Source organism: Caretta caretta, chromosome 7 (assembly GCF_965140235.1).
Source record: "Caretta caretta isolate rCarCar2 chromosome 7, rCarCar1.hap1, whole genome shotgun sequence".
NCBI classification, from domain to species: Eukaryota; Metazoa; Chordata; order Testudines; family Cheloniidae; genus Caretta; species Caretta caretta.
Window position 1 is genome coordinate 55,193,978 of NC_134212.1, and position 25,463 is coordinate 55,219,440.

The 25,463-nt window shown below is 47.4% G+C and overlaps 1 protein-coding gene across 3 annotated transcripts; it reads right to left on the reverse strand.

Annotated features, from left to right (window-relative positions):
- Positions 1–65: 65 nt before the first annotated feature.
- LOC125639750 (broad substrate specificity ATP-binding cassette transporter ABCG2) lies at positions 66–25,202 on the reverse strand. 3 transcript variants are annotated; one of them, XM_048857389.2, is made up of 17 exons: positions 25,068–25,202; positions 23,299–23,364; positions 22,031–22,315; positions 21,668–21,727; positions 18,444–18,558; positions 16,610–16,762; positions 15,048–15,205; positions 13,491–13,642; positions 11,815–11,940; positions 10,454–10,710; positions 9,280–9,362; positions 8,720–8,809; positions 6,455–6,579; positions 5,793–5,947; positions 4,326–4,415; positions 2,796–2,914; positions 66–1,772 (listed from the first exon to the last, which is right to left on the reverse strand). In XM_048857389.2, the coding sequence occupies exons 3-17, from the start codon at positions 22,300–22,302 to the stop codon at positions 1,625–1,627; spliced, it is 2,103 nt and encodes a 700-aa protein (XP_048713346.1). In that variant the 5' UTR covers positions 22,303–22,315; positions 23,299–23,364; positions 25,068–25,202; the 3' UTR covers positions 66–1,624. The 3 variants fall into 3 exon arrangements, 2 of the variants coding, with proteins under 2 accessions (XP_048713346.1, XP_048713347.1); XM_048857390.2 differs by having other exon boundaries at positions 23,291–23,364; XR_007357591.2 differs by lacking the exon at positions 5,793–5,947 and having other exon boundaries at positions 1,642–1,772.
- Between the last annotated feature and the right edge of the window lie 261 nt (positions 25,203–25,463).

Consider the following 25,463-nt stretch of genomic DNA (forward strand, 5'->3'; position numbering starts at 1 on the left):
AATAGCTATGGATATGTTAATTAATGGCCGTGTAATACCAAAAAGTGTCTTTTTCTAGCAAACAACACATTTAAAAATGTTTTAATAATTACTTTAAAAACAAGAAGACTAATCACAAACAATTCTAAGTATCAGACAACATTGTTTAGTTATTTAAACTGACCTAGTCAACACCAACATTTGTACGAACAATTCAAAGCTGCTGAGGAAGTGAAAAGCCAGGAATTGTGATTTCAGATCTAGCAGGGGCCCTTCCTTATCTGATAGTGAAAAACAGAAGCACACATGTTTTGTGGTGATAGCATGGCTGGGCTCAACTGTGATCTTGATAAGTGCTCTCTGCCTGCCACAGATGACTTGCACATGCTTATCTTCAGGACAGTAAGGGTTGTCTTTGCTGCAGCGCTAGCTCGAGCTGTAACTCCAGTGTTGCCTTTAACCTGAGTCAGGCCCACACACAAAAGTCTGTAGATCAAGTGAAGTGGTGCTTTATACTCAAGCTAGCTTGGCCCGGGGGGTGGGTTGAAGCTCCACTGCTGCGGGCATTGGAGCCAGTAATGCAGCTTTTCTGTGCTGCCAACCTAATCATGCTGTGCTGCTCAAGTGTTGTTTGGCCGCACGTCTGCTCCAGTGGAGCTAGGCTCACTTAAGAAGAGTTAACGGTGCGTGAAGATACACTCAGACTGCGGTTCCCTCTATAAAATAAACATTCACCAACATATCACATAGAGGTATCAGATTTTGTACTCTTTCCCTGTACTGAGAATAAGAAATAACTGCAGAATCTTTAGTGCTGCTGTGGTGACCTTCGCTGTACATGACTTACTGGTTGCAGCCATTCACTGTATGTATAGAATTAGGCATAATATTTGTTTATTGTTGAAAAATTTCGATTCTGCAATGTTAAATTCCACAGCACACTCTGCGCCCCTGTGAGGTTGAGACCCACTGCTTGAGAAAGACCACACTAGTTGACCATGAGCCTGTTTGGGTTTGGCAGGTCCTACATAGCTGATCTTTCTTCTTTACCTTGTGGTAGGAGAGCTGATTTTGGTATGGGGAAAGCTTCTGACGTTATGATGCTACTAGAGATAAAATCTGCACCATGCCCAGTTTGCAAAGCAAGGCAATTTAAAATGTTTTCTAGTCTTAAACCTTGAAGCGCCTCATAGAACAGGCCTCTTTTGTGATCCAATAGGCACTAGTAAAAACCCGATACCAGTGCAGAAAAACAGTCATTATATACCCATGATAGGCAGAATAAAGGTGATTGCCAAAATGAAATCTGGTTCACATTAATTTATATGTTTAAATATGTTTTCCTGAGATACTGCAGACAGTGGCCACAGAATAATGAAGTTATATAAATTAGAGTGTGTAAGAGAACATGATTTTCTAACAATTCCTTACAAATAAAATAGCCAGCAATTCAACAATAGACAAGGTAAAAAATGTTACTCATATGATCACATAATAGATGTGCAAAATGTGGCCACTTGTCAAGTGCAAGAAACATCGGGCTTGAGCCGATGCCCACTGAATCTTTCATTGGTCTTCAGTGGGCCTGACAAACTTTGCAGTTTCAAGTCCTGAGGTAAATCACAGAGTAATGTAATGGGTGAGGCTAGGTGAACTTCTTCATGAATCGAAGTTTCCCATAGGCTATCAGGAGGAAGATGGTAGCCATGCAGCCCAGAGCCACTATGTTTTCCCACATGGCCCAGTTGGTAGATGCAATCCCTTGGCTTAACAGATATGTTTCACCATAACACCTGCAGGGGGACATGGGACAGACGTTAATAGTGATACTTAGCATGTTCTGCCAGAGATCTCCAAGTGCTTTGCGAAGGTGGCTACTGTTATTTCTGTTCTGCAGAGACATTTTCTCCCCAAACAGAGACACTGAGGCTTATCCAAAATCACACAGTGGGTCAGTAGCAGAGCTGGGATACAACCCCAGGGCTTCTGACTCCCACTTTTCCTATCCTCTAGACCACTTTGGCTCCTTTATTGGCTTCAGAGTACCAGCAATACCTAATATGTCAGCACAGTGACCCTTTAACCGTCACATCTCACTGTATCCAGGGTTAAAACAGTTTAAGCTGGTACCTTATCTTTTTATACTCTAAAAGAAAAGGAGTACTTGTGGCACCTTAGAGACTAACCAATTTATCTGTAGTCTCTAAGGTGCCACAAGTACTCCTTTTCTTTTTGCGAATACAGACTAACACAGCTGTTCCTCTGAAACCTGTTTTTATACTCTGACTCATTTGGGTTGAAGTGTCCTACCATGAGGTCATACAGCCTGTGCTTCTGCATCATGCCGGGGATGATTTCATTCTTCCTAAACCATCTCAGATGGGAACTTTTTAACCTCTCATGACAACTCCACAGCCTCTCTTTTGTTGTTGATATACCCCATTATGGGAAAACATGAGGATTTTTAAAAAAAATATTCTTTATAAAGATAACCCATGGCAGGCTACCAAAACTAAATTTCAGATAGGCAAAGTTCGTTTGGATGTGTTGTTGTTCGTCCTTCCCAGGCTGGGGTTCCAGGCCCGCAGCCTACAGTTCCCCCCTGAACTACAGTATATTTGCTAAAATTGCTCAGACACGAGCCCCCCCAAAATCTGCTGAGGTGGGTGTCCTGCGATGCTTCCTTGAGAAAGCGGCTGATGAGCATCTACTTTCATGAGCAGTATAGTGACCCCAAGCTAATGGCTGTAAAAACTCCACCCTCAGAAAATTCATTCCCACTGAGGCCCAAGAACTGTTGTAAGCCAGAGACTTACGTTTTTCCAAATTGTGTAGCATTTGGGGAGCAATCAGCTGCATCCCCAGAGGACGCAGTAATATTCTGGGGCTTCTCACCACAGAAGTAAAGGTCTCTAAACTCATTGACTTGCAGGGCCTGTGGAGGAAAGCAGACATCATGATGTAGTAAAATACTGCAACATCATCCTACTGTGCTGATTTCAGAGTAACAGCTGTGTTAGTCTGTATTCGCAAAAAGAAAAGGAGTACTTGTGGCACCTTAGAGACTAACCAATTTATTTGAGCATAAGCTTTCGTGAGCTACAGCTCACTTCATCGGATGCTGTGCTGAGTAAACATTCAGCTTTGGGTGAAATCATTTCCTAGGTGCTGCACCCTGATGAAGTGAGAAGTGCTGTGTGTCCCAATGACCTTGAGAGTTAGGCCAGTGGGAGATTTCGACTCCTGGTAGAGCCATCTAAGTTGGACAGGGACCAGTAGAAGAGCAATGTCTGATCCTTCTGGCTGGGGGTTGATCAACAGGTCAAAAAACCTATCCTCAGGGGGGAAAAAATGTTAAGTTACTGAAACAAAGCAAGGGAGCCATTCTAGCAACCAGCACGATAGACTGGGATGACAGAGCGTTATTATTGCCCTAAGCGACGCCTGATGATGCAGGAAGGATATTCAGTTTTGGGTGAAAAGCTATTGGGTGTTTCTCTTCCCTGTGGCTAATTACGCCTGGCAAACATGCAGAGTTTGCTTCTCAGCTCGGCTCGCTAGTTCAAATCCGATTTAAATAGGTAATGTTCAGCTGGAACGGCCAAGATTTTGAAGGGTGGCTAGTGATTCTGGGTACCTGATGTGAGATACCACAAAGTGCTGGGCACCCGCCCTCTGAAAGTCAGGCTCCCTTCAGGTGTCTCACGTTAAGTACCCAAACTGAGGGGCCAAAGATCACTCATTGCCTTTGAAAACCTTAGCTGTTGCTTTCTGAGAAGGTGTCTGAGGTTCTACGTGAACAGGGCTGGGTGTCCCAGCTTGGTCCTGGTGGAAGAAAAGATGGTGTGGTGACTAGGGCACTAGCATGGGATGGTACCACTGCCCTGCCTCCCATGGAAAATTCATTAAAGATGGTGAGGTGCTCAGACACTGTGGTAATGGGCGCCATACAAACAACATAGATAGATGTCCACATCACATATAGTGCCACCACACAGTGGTCACTGCGCTGGCAATCTCTGCTATCAAGCCATGGACTACTGAACTGCCCTCTCACCTATAGAGATGGTCTCTCCAAGCTAGGGGCTAAGCCCATGGGTGGGTGGCAGGATAGGGTGATTTGCCTTGCTGCTGCCCAGGTGGTACCTATTTTGTGGCTCAGTAGAGGAGTTCATTCCCTAGAGCTTCCAACCCAACACCTTTCATGAGAATATATTAACTCATAAAATTATTTTAAAAAGAGTCCTAAGCAATTACTTCAAAATAATTTTATTCACCTTAAAAAACTCTCCAGAAGGTGACACCCTGAGCACCTTATTCATTTCAGAATAACATTTTCTACTCACTGTGAGGCCGTATCTGGGGATGCTGAAGTATTTGAGCCAGTTCAGCCATCCCATGACAGAAGGAAGGTTCACCAACAGGCCAGAAAAGAGCTGAAATGACAGAAGGAAAGAGGCTGTCATGCGTTCACGCACTGACACAGATCCATACACTTTTAGGCCTTGGCAACACAAGAGTTGCATCACTTTCACTATACCAGTACAGTTAAAGAAACACTGCTCCCCCTAGGGTGGATGCACATGTACTGGTAAAAGTGTGCCTTATACTGGTTATTCCCCTTCCCACCTGGGAAAACGGCACCTGTATGCCAATCAAACTGCACCCACTCTTCAGGCTGTACCTGTAGAACTACAGGAGTTAAAAACCCATCACCCCCACCTTAAACTCACCCAAGCCTTGAAGAAATGTATTCAAGGAAGAAACAAGTTAATGGCGAAAGCCAAAAGCAAACCAGAGCCAAAGCATAAATGGGGGGGTGAACATCCCCATTCCTCAGACTACGTGCAGCATTCAGCACAACAAAATACATCCCTTTACAGCTTATTTCAAGGTCTTTTCCCCATGACCTGGCACGATACTGTTTGTCCAGGCTGCCTGCAGTGCAGGGAAAAGGGGTTTGTTTTTAAACTTCCTTGACTGAGGTTGTTAAAGAAATCATGAAAACATTTACTTCTATTTGAGACACAGAATTTTGGTGGAAGCAGGCTTGCCTTTGCAGGCTTTGGAGGAGCTGCACCCACTAATGCCACTGGTGAATATGGCCCCTGGCAAGCAGTAAAAGGAGCCTGGTTCTCTCAGCCCAATCCTCGTTACGGACATGCTCACGTCACAGAGCCATGAGCCTCGGCAACTTTCTTTGCCAGAAGGAAGGCTATTGACTGTGTGCACTGGTAGGGCTATTTGATGGGCCAGAACTGGAATAGCAGGTGAAGTTGTGGGTCAGCAGAATTGCACTGGTATGGTGTGCTTGGGACTAGACAAGCAGGGAGCATTGCAGGTCAGGGTTAAGGTGCATTGTAGACCAGGACTGGAATAACTAAAGGTGCAGCAGCAGGTTAGGATGCGGTACACTGGATGCAGGACAGGATGGGAATAGCAGAGGGTGCAGTAGGAGAGTGGTTCACAGGCAGAGCTATGTTGGGCCTGACAACGTGGGCAAGGGGTACTGCAGGTCAGTGCTGAGGCCCATGGGCATTTGGCAGCATTAGGTGGAAGTCTAGGACTGGAATAGCTGTGTGGGAGCTGCAAGGCAGAAGTAACATGCATTGGTAGAGTTGTATGTGTGATCTCGGACTGCAGTGACAGGGGGTGCTGGAGGTCAGGACTGAGGTGCACTGTGTACGGGCAAGGGCCAAGACTGTCAGAGCTTCCCCACCCCTAGCAATCCCTCACTTCCATTAGTGCTCAATCCATCCAGATCTGCCTTCCATGCAACCCCCTCTACCCCCAGCCACGCACACAATACTCACAAGCATGAAGACAAAGCAAAGAGTGATAAGCAGATTGGCAATGGCCACTACATTCATCCCAGCACTGATAGCCAGAGACATGGCCGTGGCTGTGTAGGACACTAGCACCAGTGTCAGTATGAAGAAAAAGAACCGTCCTGCTACTGCCTGATAGCCTGTCAAAACAGCAAGAGACAGACAGGTCCGGTGAATGCCTGGGTTACAAAACCTGGGCAGCTGCTCTTGGATCCCTGTCCATGGTAGCAAGGCACTTGCTTAGGCGAGGAGCAACAGGGTTTAGAGTTGGCTGCAATGAAGCAGAAGCCAGATGGCCAAGAATTCAGGAGATGAAAACTGAAAAGTAAATTTACTGGGAGTCGGTAGCCAGCTTCACCCTGCATTCCTGCTGCCGGCTGGCCCTTTTCTAGCGTGACTTCCAGCTAGATTTCACCCCATGAATTGTTTCTGTACATCAGACTGCATTTAACAGCCTCCAAACACTCGCACAGTTCAGTCTGTGCAGGGACCCTGGAGGCACTACCTCCCCCTTTTTAAAAAAAACATTTGTGTGGCTTAGCTGTAGAAATTAAGCATGGACGACTCAGATTCAAGACATCGAAGGTGTTTCTGCAAGAACAGGGGAGGGGAGGAAGGGCGGTTAAGTGAACGTATCAATTCTTTACCAATCATCCAGTAACTTATGCATGAAAAGAGAATGACTGGAACAGTTCTCATGGGCAAAAGGTCTCCAATCAACAAGGCAAAGAAGTATGCGGACACTCGGTAGTACCCACTGGTATACTGATGGCTGTGAAGACAGGAACACAGATTATTGTACATGTTTAGAGGTTATCAATATGGATGAGAACTACAATGAGCAATGTCTATCTGTTAATTATTAAAAAGACATCTGTAATGTCAGGATAACTGGGTTCTATTCTTAGCTCTGCCACTGACTCACTATCCAACCTTGGGTAAGTTGCTTACCTGCTCTGTGCCTCAGTTTCCCAATCCATAAAGTTTGGCGGGGGGGGGGGAACGATACTGATCTGCCCCTACAGGGCTGTCATAAGAGCTTCCTTATGCTCTGTAAAGGGTTTTGAGATCCCTGAGTGGAAGGCACTATAGCAGTCTAAAGCCTTACTATGCTGAAAAAGCCCCCCACCCCCACAGGGAATGGTCCTGAACATTGCACAGGTGGAAGGCCAAAGGCTGGTTCTCACTGGAAGAGGATTGATTTGAAAGTTTCCCTGGCTAACTCTGAAAATCTGTTTCCAAGCGGAAGTGGAAGGCTCAAAAATTGGGACTCACTTCTAGGCCACTGACTCAAATCCAGCCCAGGTCGTAACCACAAGTCATTTGCTGTTTGCTGGGCCAGGTGAAATGAGCTGGTCTCAGGTCAGTTACCAGGGCCAAGGTGCCCCGGTCACCACTAGCACTAACAGGAGCCTGCGCTGGCAGTCTTTGTAGACAGGCCAAGCAATGATTAAGCTGTGGAGGCTGAACTCTGACAGGCCCTCATCCCTAGAGTGCTTTCTAGGGCACAGCGCTGGCAGAAATCAACCTGAGGGAAGCTGGCAGTGCTGCTGCTGAGGCTGTAGTGGGGAAGAGGCAGATGCATCCAGTCTCCAGAGGCTATCATGCCAGCACCCTATGGAGGCACTGCATACACTTTTAAGAGGTAGTTATGTGACAGCTGTCATCTTGTCAACACAGCAGGGATTGATCAAGTGAGCTTCAGAGCTAAAAGTAGGAGTTACTACAGCTTGACCCAAGACGCTGTAGCTGAGGGCTGTAACAACTCATATCCTGTGTGGATAGGCACAGAAGGGGACCTGTAACATACACTTTCCAGTGCGTTACAGTTGCATTTCAGAGAGAGATTCCTTTAGGGGCAGCTTTAAACCACATTTGCATTACTGCTGTGATGCAAAGGGGACTTCACAGGGGCCAAGGATCTGATGCCCACTGATGTGGAAGCTATTCTTTGAGGCCTATTTCCTATCTATGTATGTGGGATCACCAGGCTCACAGTTCTGGCGTCCTTACAGGGCTGGGCCTCAATGCTAAGCCATTATGGGCAGGGGTGATGGATTCTGCCTAAAAGTGGCGGGGGGGGGGGCACAAGGCCCAGCTCCCTCTTTCCCCCGGGGCCCTGTCCCCTGGCCAAGCTGGAAGCCAGAGCCTGCCTGGGGAGCCTGCGCTCCTCCGCATGCCCAGAGTGGAGGGGCCCGAGAGCAGCTTCTGGCCCATGTCCGGGGCAGGTGGAGGGTCCGTGGATTCCCATAGCTGCCTGTGCGGCTCTTACTCCGATCCAGCTCCAGCTTCCAGCCTGGCCTGGGGGCAGAGCCTCAGGGGCTGAAGAGCTGCAGCCTGGCCATTGTAAGAGTCGCGTGGGCAGCTGTGGGGGGCTGTGGACCATCCACCTGCCCTGGGGCCCAGAGGGTGGGGACGCAGGCCAGGGGCTGCTCTTGCCCCCCTCCCCCTCAGCAGGTGGAGGGTCTGTGACTCCCCAGGACTGCTCTTACCTGGGCCACGCTCCAGCTCCTGGCCTGCCTAGGAGGCAGGGCCTCAGGGGGAAGAGCAGTGGCAGTGGGCCAGGCCTGGTCAAAAAGTATGAGGGCCTTGGGCCCTCCATTCTGGTGCCCCTGATTATGGGTTGTCTTATCTCTACCTCTTGAGCACTCCTGTGCAGCTTCCCCAAATTCTGTCCCCCCTCCACTTAGCTTGGGCTCTATGTTCCCTCTGTACCATCCCAGGTTCCTAAAACAGAGCAGGGTCCCTATTTCAGTGGCACGATCTTTGATAGCAACAGAGGTTGCAGAGAAGAAGCAATGCCTCAAAGTCAGGTCCTGGCAGGTGAAACTCGTTTCAGGTAGTCTGTCAAAATTCCCACCCTCCGTCCTAAATTCTGATAAAGAAATTGTTGTGGGAGGGCTGCTACTTACACAAACAATTTCTTGTCCTTTATAAACAGCTCGATCGCTGATACACTGGAAAAGCACTGGTTTGTGGTTATAAAAAACAAGGATCCAACCCTGGAATACAAATCAAAATAGTTGAAGACCAAGGCACAGGCCAAATTCTCCAATACCAGAAACCTTATCCAGGATCATAGCGCTAGAGACTCCAGAAGCCTATTATATCATCAAGGCATTCCCCTGCCAATACAGTACAGTTCCCTGACACAGGAGGTATCAGAGAGACAAGGTGGGTATGTAATATATGTTATTGGACCAACATTGCGTATAGGAGATATCAGATACGTAACTGATACCACCTGTGGCTGTGCCTGTCTCTTCTTGTTTCCTTCATATTCCATGTGGGAATACTCCTGGGGCTGATGGCACAGCTGCTGCTTCAGGAACTACAGTAATGCCTGACCTCGGGCACCAAAAGCTAGGATGTCAAACCCTGTTCACCCCTCCTGGATCTGAATGTAGCCCAGGGACCCGATGCCTCCCTGCTGCTGAAATGTAGCAGAGATTGACCCTACTTCAAGCCTTACCGATTCTGAATGCCACTTTGGTCTAGTTTTACTCTGAAAAAGATGGCCCCCACAATCAGGGCTAGGATGATGGTCACTGCAATCTGGAGGTGCAAAGAAAAAGGAATTGTGCAAAGGAAAGAATAGGGAGGAGTCATCGGATAAAACACAAGTCATTAGAGCCACGTACAGGGCCCAAAATTCACATTTGTCTCTGACGTTTTCGGCCAGTGTTTGGGTACAAAGATACTGGGCCAAATTCCCATCAGTTATCCCCAGGACAAGCGTAAAAGCCCTGGCCACACCCCTCCCCAAAGAAACAGAATCACGTGCTCCAAAGTAACATTAACCCTAAACAGGGCAGAGAATTAACAGCACACTCAAAATTCAAGGCAGTGACTACATCCCCAGTGGGATGGAGAACTGACCATTTCCCTGCCACGGTCACTGTACTTGTACAGAACTAAGGCTCGGATCTTTAATGGTGCCTAAGTTGGTTGAGTGCCCATTGTCTAAGAAGGGTGCCTAGTTCCCTTAGGTTCCTGGAAAATTCCAGCCCTATTTTGACAGGTGCTTTATAAATATCGATTGACATAATGGGATTTGGAGTCCTCTGCTTTAAGATCACTGATTGGACTCCAGTCCTGGTCAGCAGGGAGCAAAAGTCATTCAGTAGCCCATGTGAAATTCTGTTTCTTGATGGACATGTGGGCTAGAGATGGCTATGGGGTCACAGGAGTGTTCTGAGAAGAACTCAGCCCACTGTCTCCCTGTGCTGAATCCTGCTTGCTGCTCATTTGTTTAGGGTTAAATAGTGCTTTTAATTACAGTCCCTGTCATTCAGGGCTGTGTAATCTGTATGGAGCAAAGACATTGTGCTTAGGAGACACCGCAAGGAGTCCCAGTTCCTCCCCTGTTTCTGCCTTGCTTCAGAGGCACTGTCATTGACTGCTGGCGTTTACCTGCCATTCAGCTCAGCCAGCCAGCCAGGGGGTCTGCTGCGATGTTTACTAAAGACCTGGAGTTTCACATAGGTCACCAGCCAGCCATCAGGCAGTCACGATTTCTTGCCCCTGCTGACCAGGGCTGGATTCAAACAAGTGATCTAGCGGGGACGGCGATACCACAGCAAGGAGCCTGATAGGACCACTGCAGAGTGAGACTGGAGTGGTCCTGCTCAGCAGCAGTGTCTCACCTGTGCCACAGACGCCTGGGGGTTTCTGATGAGGTTTTTGATGGCACGCTTGGACACCCAGTAGAGCTGGGTGAAGAAGCCATTTGCATATGTGACCTCATTCACGTGCCTTGACTTCCCCTGCTCATTCTGCTGGCTGAGCTCCACTTTCTTCAGCTCTTCTCTTGTGTCCCGATACTGGCTGGAGTTCAGATACTGCTGGTGCAGAGTTTCCACTACGCTCCTGTCCGCATTCTGCTCTTCATCACCGATTACCCCTAGAGTAAAGCGCCCAAGACAGGACTCAGCATGACTGGTCCAGTCTCCCATCTTAAACCCAGTACCGCTGGCTCAGTGGGATCTCACTAATGCAACCCCTGATCATGAGGAACCTGTGAAATCTTTAGCTGACTAGGATTTGGAGTCAATGTTGGAGCTCCCCATTGGGTTTGCTCCAGGTTCCTTATTCATGGAGCCCACTAAAGAGACTGCTGGCCGGCATTGCAGACCAGGGCCCAGGTCTTCAAAGGGATTTAGGTGCCTAACTCTCAATGTAATGAATCAGTAGGTGTTAAGAGCCTAAATCCCTTTGAGAATCTGGGCCCAAGTGACAGCACTCTAGCTACCCAACTGCTTTAAAGGTGGCCGGCACCTTCTTCACTGGGTGGAGGAGCGCGAGTGTGCACCCTCTACAGAGAGATTCTGTGCAACAGGGCTTTCGCTGTCTGGCCATACAACAGACCTGTTGTATTACACAGTGCTGCACACTGCATATGCATACACGGCTACAGAAAAAGACAGTGTTTGATCATAAATCAATGCTGGCTGGTTTGTGTATGTTGCTTCCTTGAAGGACAAGCACTGTTTTCTAGTGGTTAGAGCATAGGATTAGGAATCAGGATGTCTGGGTCCTGCTCCCAGCTATCTGGCTGTCTCAGAGTTTTACACTGCTGCCCATCACCATACTATCTGAGCACCTGCCACATAAAACCAACAGCAATTACCAACATCTCTAATGAATTTCAGGGAATCTGTGGCACTGCTCCCTTTTCAGGGTCAGAATTCTGCTTGGGCTTGAGTTTTAGTTTGCCTCTGCTACCAGTTATCTGGGTGACCACGGGCAAGTCACTTCCCACAACTCCATGCCTCAATTTTTGCCCACTGTAAAAGAGGGTTGACAGCACAAAGGCACCTTTTCAAAGCATTTTGAGAGCCTGACGGCTCCTGCTGAAAGGTGCTATATGTGAGGGCAAAGTACGAGTAGGAAAATACAACAAAATGCCCATTCACTAGGAGAAAACAACAAAACAAAAATCTACCCTCACTGCCTGCAACTTCCCCTGCAATCTGGCCAAGGCCTGCTGTCTCATTCACTGGCTCACCTCCTCCAGTCCCTCCATTGTCCAGGCTACTCTGATCACCTCTGCTTGCGGCCACAGCGGTGGAGTCACCGTTTATCACGTCGAGGAAGAAGTCAGCCGGGTTGTTGAAGGGCTCGCATTGAAACCCTGTAATGATAACAAGCAGAACACATTCATGTTTTAGACAGAACACTGCTTGGTAATGACCAGTTATAAGAACACTCCACCCTCCCCCAGCCTCTTTCACACAAGCCTCTTGGGGTGCTTTGGAAGCACTGACTAACCACAGCACCGCTGCTGGGAGGGAGGATTACCCCTTGTTTTACAGGTGGGGAAACTGAGGCATATCCATAGGTTAAGTCCACAATTCTGACAAGTCTGCATTGGTTTTGGGTGTTTAACTAGAGACACCTTGGGACTAACTATACCTGCAGCTCCCTCTGCCTTGAACTGAGATGTGGGTGCTCGGCCTTTCTGAAAATCAAGCTCAAGGTATCTCCAGTGCTCTGCAGGGCTAGACTGTCATGGTACCTACTTGGCCTGTGGAGCAATAAGGCCCCTCCATGTCGCCTCTGCTCTGCTGGGGACTCTGGCCACAGGTCAGGAGAGCAGGGCTGCTCGGCCAGCGGTGCCTGTGGCAAGTGAGTGGGTGGGTGAGAAGGGAACTGAGGGGCTGAGGAGACACAATAACACTGGTCATCTGTCCCCCGCCACTCACTGGCCAGAGAGGAGTAAGCTGTGCACCCACACAATGAAGTGTGCTCCTGAGCACGGAGGGAGGAAGAGTGACAGGGCAGAACGTAAGGTTACAGCACAGTGACAGAGAGAGGAATAGAACCCAGGAGTCCACAAAACACTCTCCATTATCCACAGAAGCAGGGTTCCCACTGTGTAGTCATTACCCTGCTAACACAGGTGTAGGTGTAACACCGACAGACCCTGGCCGTCGGTGTGTGGGTATCGAACCTGGGACCTCTGGAGCTAAATGCATGAGCCTCTACTGCATGAGCTAAAAGCCACATGGCCCTTAGCAAAGGTTGTAGAGCAGACTCATTAATCTCTCTCTCTCCAAGTGATCTTGGTGCCAATAGATGGGACAGAACACCACACCCAGGAGGTGTGTGGGTTACATAGGCACCAGCCACAGTGCTTTTCACCCTTTGTAAGAAATACCCTCTTGAACATGATCTTCCCTGCCAGTCTCCCCACCTTCTCAGCAGCCTTCAGACCTGCGGACCCTGCACCCAGATCCCCAGTGGTCCAAAGACCTCAGCGTGAGACCCATTGAGATAACCCTGCCTGGGATGCACATAGCCACCTAACTGTAGTGACCTTGTCATTTGTTTACTGAGCTTCTAAGTGTCTGGGAGCCTGCTGTCGGCCATCATTTTGCGAGGCAGATTGGATACAATGAGCCCACAAGGGGATATACCCTGAGCTCTCATGGAGACCTTACTTTTGTTTTTTTGCTTTTATTAATCTACATAAAACTCATTCAGACTGGAAACATGGGGCTGCTTTTTGTGTCTAGAAAATGCAGCAATGGGCTAAATGTAGCTGGAGCTGATCCATTGCTATTAAGGATCAGACACTAAGCAATTAAAATAATTTGTTACCTTATCTCTTGCCGTGTTTTGAGACGTAAGCACTTAAATATAATAGGGATTAGCATTATTGCATTTGCACTGCAGACTTACCGATAGAACTAAAATAGTTCAGGGCTTGCTTTGCTGGACCATGATACAGCACCTTTCCCAAAGCCAACAACGTCAGGCTGTCAAAGAGCTTGAAAATGGAATAGCGGGGCTGGTGGATAGAGAAAATGATGGTCCGACCTCTTCTCGAAAGCCTAGGATAGGAGCAAAGAGTACAAATCTCAACTGTGCCCATTGTTTGCCAGAAGCTGGGAATGAGCAACAGGGGATGGATCACTTGATGATTACCTGCTCTGTTCATTGCCTCTGAAGCAATCTGGCATTGGCCACTGTTGGACGACAGGATACTAGGCTAGATGGACCTTTGGTCTGACCCAGTATGGCCGTTCTTATATACATATTTCAGAAGAGAGGGCAAGAGGATCTGGTCATTCACGGTCATTTCTCTTAGCTACTGTTTTAGCCTAGTCTACCCAGACCACTATTACCTAGTTTTCCTTTGAACTAAGTTTGCTGAAAGCCCTTTCACTGGGTGAACATAGTGTTGAAGAAAGTGCCAAACTGACAGCCCTGAAGGCTTTTGCCCTCAGAACAGATACAGCATGGGCAGCAGCTGGGAAAGCTTCCCCTACAATGCCCAGCCAATAAGCTGCAAGCCTGAGAGGGAGGGAGCCATCTCTGGTGGAATGAGAGATTCAGCAGCCTTTCTGGAATGGTTGTTATGGACAATTTGGCCCTATCTACACCCAGCAGTCAGTCCATCTACAGCCTCAGTTACGAGAGACCAGAGGAAACCTGTTATCAGCCATGGCCCATTTTCCTAACGTAGGGAGGAAGTCTGGGCAAAACGTTTTGTACAAAACTTTTTTGGTCCAAAACTGCAGATTTGGCGGCATCAAAACATTTTATGTCCATTTCACTAGATTGTTTTGGTCCAAAGACCTAATATATATATATATATACACATAATTTTTAAACCGGAATTCTTTGACAGTTGTGAAACAAAATATTTCAATTTTTTGGTTTGAAGTGATTTCTTTTGTTTCAAAATTTCCTTTCGTTTTATTAAAACACAAACTGGTGAAAACTAAAATTAAACTTTTCAATTTTGTCAAGACAAAGTGGCTCATTCAACCCAAGAGGATTTGGGATTTTTTGAGTCTTCCATTTGCTGAAAATTTTTGAAAAGTTTAATTTTTGGTTCAACCCAAAACAAATTTTGCTATTGTTACTTCTTGGAATTGCCAGCAAAACTGAAAAATCCACCATTGGACAGCTCTAGTCGCTCTGAGTGACAGCCAAAAAGTGACTAGACCATGAGGACTGAGCTCTCAAATCCTCCCTGCTCCAGAGGTGACCTCTTCGGGACAGAGCTGGGGTGCATTGGTTGCAGTGGGAAGCTGGCAACAGGACTGTCCATACTGTGGCTGTTCACTGGGCTTCAGCTCAGAGCCCTGAAGAAGTCAATGGGCTTTGGATCAGGCCCTGAGAAAGAGACTGCCAGGCCAGCCTCTTTCACCAGCACTAAGACTAGGAAGCCAAGGGTTTAGATGAGCACAGAAGCATTGGTGTTAGATAATAAACCCCTGCAGCTCCTACCTTTTTAGGAGGATGAGCACCGCGTTGGCTGTGCTAGCATCCAGGCCAGTGGTGGGTTCATCCAGGAACAGGACTGGGGGCTCCGTGATGAGCTCCATGCCGATGTTGGTTCTCTTCCGCTCCCCGCCTGACACCCCTCGGATTAGTTCTGTTCCTACCTACAGCAAAGAGTTTTGTGTTTGGTACCTGGCTTTGCTGTGGAGCACCAGGGTTGCCATGGCAAGCAGCAGAGGTGAAAGTAAGCCAGTATGGTCCGGTACGGTATACCGGCAAGAGCTGGTACACCGCCAACCGTACTGGCTTCCCCAGGCTGGAGATTTAAAGGGCTGGGGCTCCCGGCAGTGGCTGGAGCTCCGGGCCCTTTAAATCGCCACCCAAGCCCCGCTGCCAGAGCCCTGGGGTAGCGGCAGCAGCCGGGAGTCCCTGGGGCTCCGTCAGCGATTTAAAGGGCCCGGGACTCAGTTGCGGTAGCAGCAGCTGGGAGCCCCAGTTCCTTTAAATCACCGCTGGAGCCCCGGACTGTTGCTGCTACACCAGTGCTCCGGCAGCAGGGCTCAGGTGGCAATTTAAAGGGTCTGGGGATTTAAAGGCCCCGCCTACGGTTGAGGCCCCGCCCCCCTGCTCAGGACTCTGGCATACCGGTAAGTCCTTTAAGTTACTCTCACCTCTGGCAAGCAGTCCCATTAACTCCCAGGGGACTAGCCATGTCTGCAAGCGCTAGGCCAAGCCGTGCTTGCTGGATCCTGTCCTCAGGGGACACCATAGCAGCAGTGTGGAGATCATACACAAGAGCAAATATTTCAAACACAAGTTGTGCTGCTGGCGAAAGGCAGCCTGATTTTCAGAGATTCTGAGCACCGGCAGCTCCCAGGGAACCAGAGATGGGGCAAGGATGGATTCACCCCATTGTGGGATGGGCCCCATAGCCTTTTCCACTGTGCGGTTGAGTGCTCAGCTACCACAGTGATGGGCATGGCATAAGGGCCTGAGTAGACCAGAGGGGACAATGATGACACCTCAGCTGAGATTGCCACCTGGGGCCCTTCTGACCCCTCATGAGTTTTAGCATCATGACCCCGACTTTCTCACATCGTACCGCAAAGCCAGGAAGTGGCTGGCAAAGGAGAGAGCCCTGTGATCTGGGGGGCTGTAGGCAGAGTTCTTCCCCTGTTCCTACATAGCACATGCACACTGGACATGGTCCAAGCTGCCCCACTTCCTGGAGCTCAACAAAACCTAAAACTGCCTTCATGGCTCAGCTGTTCCTACTGTCTTCTCTGCAGGATCCCTCCTACCCTAGTTTTCTCAGCCTTAGAGAGAGACACAAACTCTTTTATATCTCTGGCTTGGAGCTAATGGGATGCAGCTGAACCAACATCAGAGTGAGCCAGCAAAAGTAACTCTACATCTCTGTGCTGGGTGTAGCCCCTGAGTGCAGGGCAGCTCAGCAGAATAGCCCTGCATTCCTACCATGGTACAGTGCCCATCCCCACTATATGGGTGAGAAGTTAGGATTCTGAAGCAGGTTCTCCCCCTGACCCCTCCTCCCGGCAGGTACTCGCCTTAGCATCAGCTACTTTGCTGAGCCCCAGCTCAGTGATTATCTGGATGACCCGCTCTTCCTTTTCTTTAAAGCTGATGGAGCTGGGGAGGCGCAGGGCCGCAGAGAAGAGTAGATTCTCCCTCACAGTCAGCGTGCCCATAACCACGTCATCCTGAAAACAATGCAAATTCACTGCTGAAAAGCCAAGGACATTTCAGCTCAGTCCCAGGCACCTTGTTATTTGCCTTTCTGTAGCAGCGAGCGACCCCAGCAGGGATCAGGGCCCATTGTGCCAGGAGCTGTACATACACACAGTGAGGGTCAGCCATTGCCCCAGACAGCTTGCAATCTGAATAGACAAGGCACACAAAGGGCTATAGAGATGGGGAAGGGACTCACACAGCAGGTCAGTAAACAGAACCCAGGTCTCTTGTCCCCTAGCCCGATGCGCTATCCACTAGGCAACACTGCTTCCCACAAAGGCTGCTGTAGTGCTGGAAATGCAGGCTATGCAGCTTTGCACTGGGAGGTCATTTGTCATGTAAGTTACTGTGGGCCTGACTCCCAGAGGTGCTGAGCACTGAGAACTCCAGCTGAAGTTGCAAGTACTCAGTCTCGATAGGTTGAAAAGCAGCCCCTCGGAGGAGCCAAGGCCCCCAATATGAGACTGAGCCAGCGAAACACTTTTAACACCTATTGGCTCCAGCTGCAAGTCATACTCAACCCCACAAAGCACCAAAACTGTGGGTGGAATCCTGGCCCCGATGACATAAATGGGGGGTTTGCCACTGACTTCAGCATCACCAGTGCTTCCATCCGACATTCTTCTGTGGCACCTGGTCAGGAAGCACCACCCCCACTGCTCTCAAAACGCAACTGTTCAACACAGTCCTGGGCACTTTGATCAGATTAAACCTGTCAAATTTGCACACATCTGTGCAGCTCCATAGCATTGAAATTACTATTTAAGGCTTGCAAGCCAGACCTTCAGCTGATGGAAATCAGCAGAGTTCCATAGACAATGCTTAGGTACATCAGCCAAAGTGCTGACTCTGTGGATAATTAATATGGTTCCAAGGCAGGAGAGGAGCAGATATCTTTAACCCGCTGACGCCCTTCATCCACCTACAAAGCAGAAAAAAGGGGGGGCACAGCCCAATAATTTTCCCCATATGCAGGTCACTTTGCATTTTGCTTTGGTTGCTTTATAGATAGCCGGTGGGTTGGAAACTGGAAAGCAAGGATTCCTAAACTGGGAATTCTTATGGGAAAAATCAAAATCCTTCACACTTTCTAAGAGCTACAGGGGAATGTTTGGATCCTGGGACTTGACATCAGCTGGAGGACTGAAAGCCAACATCAATTCAACCTCTGTTTTCAGCTGCTGCTTTAGTTGCCAAGTTCAGGTATGTTCTCTTTGCCTCTCCCAGCTACCTGAATTCTAGGTTGTCATTGCTACTCTGGAATAAGCTGAGTCCACCATTTCAATCTCGTTCCACGATTCAACTGGCACTTCCTGCCTGTAACGTGGTAGGAGTGAGGCTGACCAGAGTCTGAAGAAAATCCTTAGAGCTCTTGTTGCTTCCCAGCTTTAGCAAGGACTAGATATAGTAAAACATCTGATGACAACCACCCACCTGCATCTGAAGGGCCCTGCTTGAGATGTCTCTGCCTGTGGGCCATCACCTTGGTTAAAGAACCATGTGACCATGTAGGAGTCTGGATGCCACTTTTCCATTCTCATGCAACCCCCTTTACAAAGACTTCACACCTTGACCACTCTTGATGACCAATATCTCTGCTCCTCAGCTTCTCCCAGCCAGGAGGCAGAGAGAACAGAAACAGACACTAACCTGCACGACATATCCTGAGATACACTTGAAATTCGGAGGTTGCGGGAAGCCATCTACGAATACTTGCCCAGACAGGCCAGCAGGGTCCTTTCTAGCAGCCAGCACATCTAGGAGACTAAAGACAAGCAACAGTCCTTAGGTTCCTCCATAACTACTCTTATTTTCATTGGGAAAATCATTTCGCGATTAGGGATAATTACTAAGGCTTTGCATTTCTGTTGGGCCTGCACTGTAATTTGCTCAGAGCATGCTGTGAACTGACTGATCTCAGCTACAAGCAGTGCAAGAGGCATTAGGTTCAGGCCTCAACTGCACTGGGATTTTAGCCATTGGTACAAACTCTTACTGTAGGTGCAATTCACAGGTGCACATCATGTTGCACTCGTGTAAATAGTGCCTACAGCTAGGAGATTGTCCTGGAGCAGCCACAACACTGGTAGAGCTGGGTGGTAGTTTGCAGCCAAAACGTTTTTCTGGTGAAAAACGCAAAGATTTGATGACAGCAAAATTTTTCAGGAATTCCTGTTGATTTCACTGCATTGTGTGTAAAAAAACCCCAAACCACAAAAATATTCTGAAAGTCTAACCATTTCATTTCAACATTTTCAGAGTGAAACGGTTCCATTTTTTAAATTGCAAATAACTTGTCCTTTTGAACTTTTCCTCTTTTATTTTTTTAAAAATTGAAAACAATAAAAAAATTGCTTGAAACTGAAAAAAATTTTTAGATGTGGGTCAAACATGATATTCTGTTGGAACTGAAACCAATATTTTTTGACTTTCTGATTCACCAAAAACGTCAAACATCATTTTCTGTTCAGCCAAAACCAATATTTTTTGGAATGACAAGTCAACTGAGAATTCTGTTATTCACCCCACTCTAAGCAGTGGCTTTAATCCCGGTGGAGACAAGGAATGAGTCTTTCTGCTAACAGCCAAACTCAAGCTAATTTTTTATAACTCAAAAATGTGCTGTCTAAGTTTCCTATCCATTGTAAATGAGGAGCAACTATATATATGTGTGTGTATATATATATATATATACACACACACACATACAAAAAGAGGTGAATAAAACACTATTACCAAAGTGAACTCTTAGGTTTGGTCTACACTTAGAATTTATATTGGTATAGGTATGTCGGTGAATAGCAACAAAACCGCCAGTATAGATGCAGATGTATACAGAAAAGTACTTCTGTCAATGTAGCTAACAATGTTCCTACATCGGAGGAAAACTCGTTCTGTTGGTGTTTGCTGTATCTACGCTGACAGGCCTATGCCGACGTAGGCTCTGTAATGCAGACATAGCCTTATGCAGATAGGATTTTGTCCTATCCTGGGTGAATACAAATGGATGCTTTTTTGAAAAAAATTTAGATATCAAATATTATTTAAATCAGATTTTTTTGGTTTTATTTAAATTGTAATAAGTATTTTTAAATATACATCTGTTTCAATGAAATCTGAATTTAATGCAAAATATGTTAAGGCCTAAACATCTTATAATCTCATAAAGCATTTAAATATGACGTAAATATTCTGTTTTGTGTGTTTAATTAAATTCTAGTTGCAGCTTGACACAAATCATGAGCAAAACATTAATTATCTAATAAATAAGCAAGATATAATTCACCTTTTTCTAACATACTAAAATGTACAATTAATAAGAATCTGAAAACATTCTGCTCTATAATTGCTTAAATAAATGTATATAGTTGTAGTGTACCCTTGTAGGCTGCAAAAAGATGCACCAAATCTAGCGTAAAAGCTCTCTTTAGTGGTAAATCAACATATTTTAATAGCTATTTCAACAAATGAGAAGGCATCTGTCTTTAGAAAATAACTGAAGTACAAATGGAAAGGTTGATGAAAATTGCTGATTTAAATCGAGGCTTGCCACGTGGTGATTTAAATCATTATTTCAATCATGGATTTAACTAGCTTTGATTTAAATCACTCCACCCTGCTGGGAGGAGTTCAACGAAGGCTGTAAGAGACCATCTCACCCCCCACTCTGATCTTCCTGGGTGATGACCCTGCTCTAGGCCTTGCATTGCAATGATCTTCCATGAGCTACTTTGCCCATCATTGTCACTCTTACATTGACCACCGTGGTGGTGAGAGCGTGGCAATGCAAGACTCTTTTCCTCCCACACAAGAGCAAGTCAACAGATCCAACTTTGAAATGGAAGTAGCCTACTTTGTACTTCCCTAGCATCTTTCACCCAGGGATCTCCAATCACTTTACAAACATTGCTGCAGCCCCTCTGCACCCCTGTGAGACAGGAAAGTATTATCATCCCCCATGCTACAGATGGGGAGAACAAGGGAAATCATTTGCTCAAGGTTATGGAGCAAATCAGTGACAGAACCATGAACAAAACCCTGGGGTCAGACTCTGCTCCCCCCCAGAGCTGGGAATAGAATCCCAGAGTCCTGCCTCTTCTCTAAGAACTAGACCAGTGTTTCCCAAACTAGGGACGCTGCTTGTTCAGGGAAAGCCCCTGGAGGGCCGGGCCGGTTTGTTTACCTGCCGTGTCCGCAGGTTCGGCCGATCGCAGCCCCCATTGGCCGGGCACAGCGAACCATGGCCGGTGGGAGTGGTGATCGGCCGAACCTGCAGACGCTGCAGGTAAACAAACCGGCCAGTCCGCTAGGGGCTTTCCCTGCACAAGCGGTGTCCCAAGTTTGGGAAACACTGGACTAGACCATGGGTTCTCAACCTGGGGGTTGTAACCTGATAGAAAACAGGGAGTCACAATCACCCTGGTAAACAGGAGACTACATGGGAGGGGGGTCCAGAGTGGCTGCAGTATGGAAATGGTTGAGAACCCCTGCGTGAAACTACACTCTCAGTTGAAGCCCATGCAATGTGTATACACCGGCCATGAATAAATTTGGGCTGGAAATTAGCAGAAGATTTCTAACTATCGGAGGGGCAAGATTCTGGAACAGCCTTTGAACAGGAGTAGTGGGGCAAACAACCTATCTAGTTTTAAAACAGAGCTTGATAAATTCATGGCTGGCATGATATGACGTGGCTGCCTGTGACAGCAGGGGACTTGATCCAGCAGGTTCCTTCCAGACCTATGTTCCTAAATCACGAAGGTGCCTTTCCAGGGCCTTAGATTTTTCCATCTATTCTCCTCCAGCACCCAATGAGTTGAGTTTCCACCTAGGACTGTTCATTCTCCATTGGAGGAAACCAAAGAAATACTCACGAGGATTTGCCGCTCCCTGTTGGTCCCAGGATAGCATTCAAACCCGACTTCATAATGCCACTGGAAGAGAAGGGAAACAGTTATTTGCAAATGGGGATCTGCCTCCGGGGAGCCCCTGGCAGAACCGGGGCCTGACTTTGGATCCAAACACATTCCATGGGGTGGGAAGTTTTAGAAAAATTATGAATAAAAAAGTGAAACATCCTCCCTCACGCCAATTTGAAAGCAGTAACCATGTTCCCTTCCTTGTCCCTAGTCCTCAGTGGCATAAAGGAGGCTTCTGCAGGAGATGATGCCTCTCCCCTCTAACAAATTTCACTCCTCTCCTTTCTCCAAAAGAGATTTTGGGATGCATGAACTTACCACACATTGTGGAGAATCTTCTTCTCCACCGTTGTCCGTTTGCAGAGGGGCCCATGGGACTGTTTGATGGTGTACTGGATGTCATGGAAGCTCACGACAGAGCCCCTAGGGCACTGAAGGGATTCTCGTGTTGGGATAGAACGCAGGAAATTGCCTGCTCCTTCTTCCTCCCCGATGGATAGGATGCTGTGATTGGCTGTGCCTGACCTCATGTCTTTGTTACAGAGGCTGAACTCCACTGGAGGAAGGTCAGGGTGCTCCACAGCTCCCATCTGTTGGAATTGACTGGGTGGGAAACATTAGAAAAAGGGCAGAAAATAAAAGTTTTTTGTAAGAAGAAAAACAATTTTGAATCTTAAAAAAAAAAAAAACAACCAAAAAACCACCCCAGCTCTGAAGCTCAGATCCAGGCTTCACTATCATCCAGAACAACACACATGGCAAGTGTGAAGAACCGGACCTGTACGTGTTTGGGAAGCTTAGATTAGCAAGAGGAGTGTCTGAGTGAGGTGGAAAGTCACAGCCACAGGTAGGGATTTGGAGTGAGTGTGACGGCTGCCATCCTGGCCTACAACAGGGGACTGAACCAGCTAAAAACACGCACTGCTACAGCTAGAAAGCACTATCGCTGGGCCTGTGACAATTCAGACCCTCGCAGATTGGCATGGAGGTGACATGTAGCAAAGCACACACTCACCAGTAGATTACAAATTAAGCCACCTTATACTTGTGAAACTTCGAATAGGGCAGATCAGTCACTCAGGGCTTGTCTACACACACAAGAGGTACCAATATAACTATACTGGTACAGTTAAAGTAACACAACCCCCCCCCCCCCATGCATATGCCAGTACATCACTAAATAGGTACTTTATAGCAATACAGCTCTTCCCATCAAGGAAGGGGAATAAGCTATATAATAAATAAACCCCTCAGATCAGCTTTATCAGCCAAGTGAGGAGCAGGGAGATTTTTTCAAGTGGTAGATAGGTGTCTTGGACAATTTCCTCTGAGAGTAATATCCCATGATGCAGTGGGGGCTCTATTGAGGATTGGGGTAAATGTTACATGCTCTTGCATGAAGCTGATCACAAGGGACTGACCAGCCAGCCAATTTAGCCACCAAGTGTCCCGCACTAGCCCCTGGGCTGAGGCTTGGTGTAGTGCAGTTGATGGGTGAGCTGCGAGGGAGCTTGGCTTTCCAAGAACGGGTAGAAATCCCTCAACGCTCTGCCCGTATTTCTCATCCCCATGGCTCACCTACTCACCCCGCAGTCCCTGTAAGCCGAAGGGAAGAGGTGACTGAGGGAAGCAGAACTGGCTTCAAAGGCAACCTGCAAAGGAATTAAGAGATGGTTGGACTTGTGCCCTGCTTGTGTTTCTTTGTGATGGATAAAGAAGGCCTGAAAGGCTGGGGTGAGGGTTTTGTTTAAGTAATGTCAAAATTCTGCTTTGTTTTGTTTTTTTCTCTTAGAAAGTCACTAATGTGAGTCTGGTCTCCTCCGTTGAACTGATCCGGTGGAAGGGGAAGAGCTGCTTGCCACATTCGAAATACAGAGCTTGTCTGTCCCGAAGACCACGTAAGAACTGGAGAACCAGCGTGACGTCACCAGAGTCCTGAGTTCACAGCCATTCAGGTGGTTGAGCTCTTTGCAAGTTTCTCTTTTCCTCTGAGTTTCCTGGAGCGTTAATGATTGTTTGATAACAAAGGTAACTTATATTACCAACAAGTCCTCTCGAGCTAGCTTCGCCTTAACATACACAGGCTAAAACATGACAGGGACAAAGCTACAGCGCTGCAGCTACACTGCTGTAGCGCTTCAGTGGAGACACTTACGACAGCGGCTGCAGGGATTTGCCTGTCTCTGCACTAAACCACCTCCCCTAGGGGCGGTGGCGGGGCTGACGGAAGATCTAATGCTGTCTACTTGGGGTTTAAGGGCGGCTTAGTTACATCTCGCAGGAAAGTGGATTTTTCACACCCTCAAGCAAAGTAGCTGGGTTGATCTAATTTTCTAGTGTAGACCAGCACGGTTGCACCAAAGACATGATTTTAAACCGATTTAGTTAAATAGGTACAACTCCGTGTGTGGACACGTCAACTGATTTAAACCAGGCTTAGATCAGTTACAAGAGCAAGCTAACCAGTTTTAAACCAATATAAGGTGTCCACACAGGGGTTTGCCTTGGTTTAACTCAATTTGTAAATTCAACCAGGACGTGTACATCTGTGTGTACACAACCGAAAGTCTTTATTCCAGGGTACATTTTTCAGGTTTGGCATTCTGACATGGGCTAGTAAATGGCGAAGGGCTGAGAATAGGAGAGGGGAGACGTCTGAGATAAGCCAGAGGCAGTGGGGAGGGGTTCCCTTTGGGGAAAACTCAGATAGGAGCATTAATGTTCTTTCACACAAAGCCCTAGAATCAACCAGAAAGAAAAGAGCCAGGAGCCCAGCTACAACCCCAGATCTCATAACTTAAATGATCAGGGGTCGAGCTCCTTGTTCGCTTCAAGCAATATCTGAATGTCCCAGGCATTAAGACAAAGGAAATAACAAAGAGCCACCCTTTCCTCTCCAAGTACAGTGAAACAAGATGCAAAAGTGTCTCTGTCTGTGCTGCTCCCAAAGGTCTCCGTGGGACCTGGATTTCCACATTAACCACAAGCTAAAGAACTGTATTTCCATCAGCTGTTTTAAATGTACAAACAAACTACACTGGACAAAATGCTAGTCTGTCCTTGTTAAATACTATTCAGGAGCACCCACTGCCGCCAAAGAAATGTCTGAGACAGAATAATTTCAGATGAACAGATAAATCAATCTGTATTTTCACCTATTGTAGCTATTTACTGGGTGCTCATCAACGCTCTCTTGGTTTTCCTTCAGTTAACATTTTTAAACACTGAAATGAATCACTCTATAAAATAGCCATCTTCTCCCCAAAGCTGAGCTGCAGAGAATGGCAAATCTTTGCAATCCATACACTCTCCCCATGTCCCAGACCCAGGAGCAAAACCCCGAAGGAATCATTACCTCTTTGTTCCCTAGATCTCAGCTTTGCTTCCCCTCAGCTGCTGTATCCGGAGGTCTTCCAACAGTGAGTGTGCGGAGTGTGATTCTCTACTCTGTGGCGTGCGGTTCAGTTCAAGTTAGTTACATAAACTGCTTGCTTGCATGCCAGCTGGTGGGAGTGTCGAATTACTGCTCTCATGCAATCCACCCCTGGTCACTGGAGAAAAAGTCGCCTGTAAAGAGCCAGCCTAGCCCAGTGGCACGTGCCTTCTGCTTTGGGGACATCAGACCAGGACCCTGAGGTCTCTCTGGAGTGACACCAGTACCGCTGGGAGCAGAGGGAGCTGGGACTCCACCACCCATTCGTTAACAAACTATCCCCGCAGATTTGGCCAAACTCCCTTGGCCTAGCTCTTT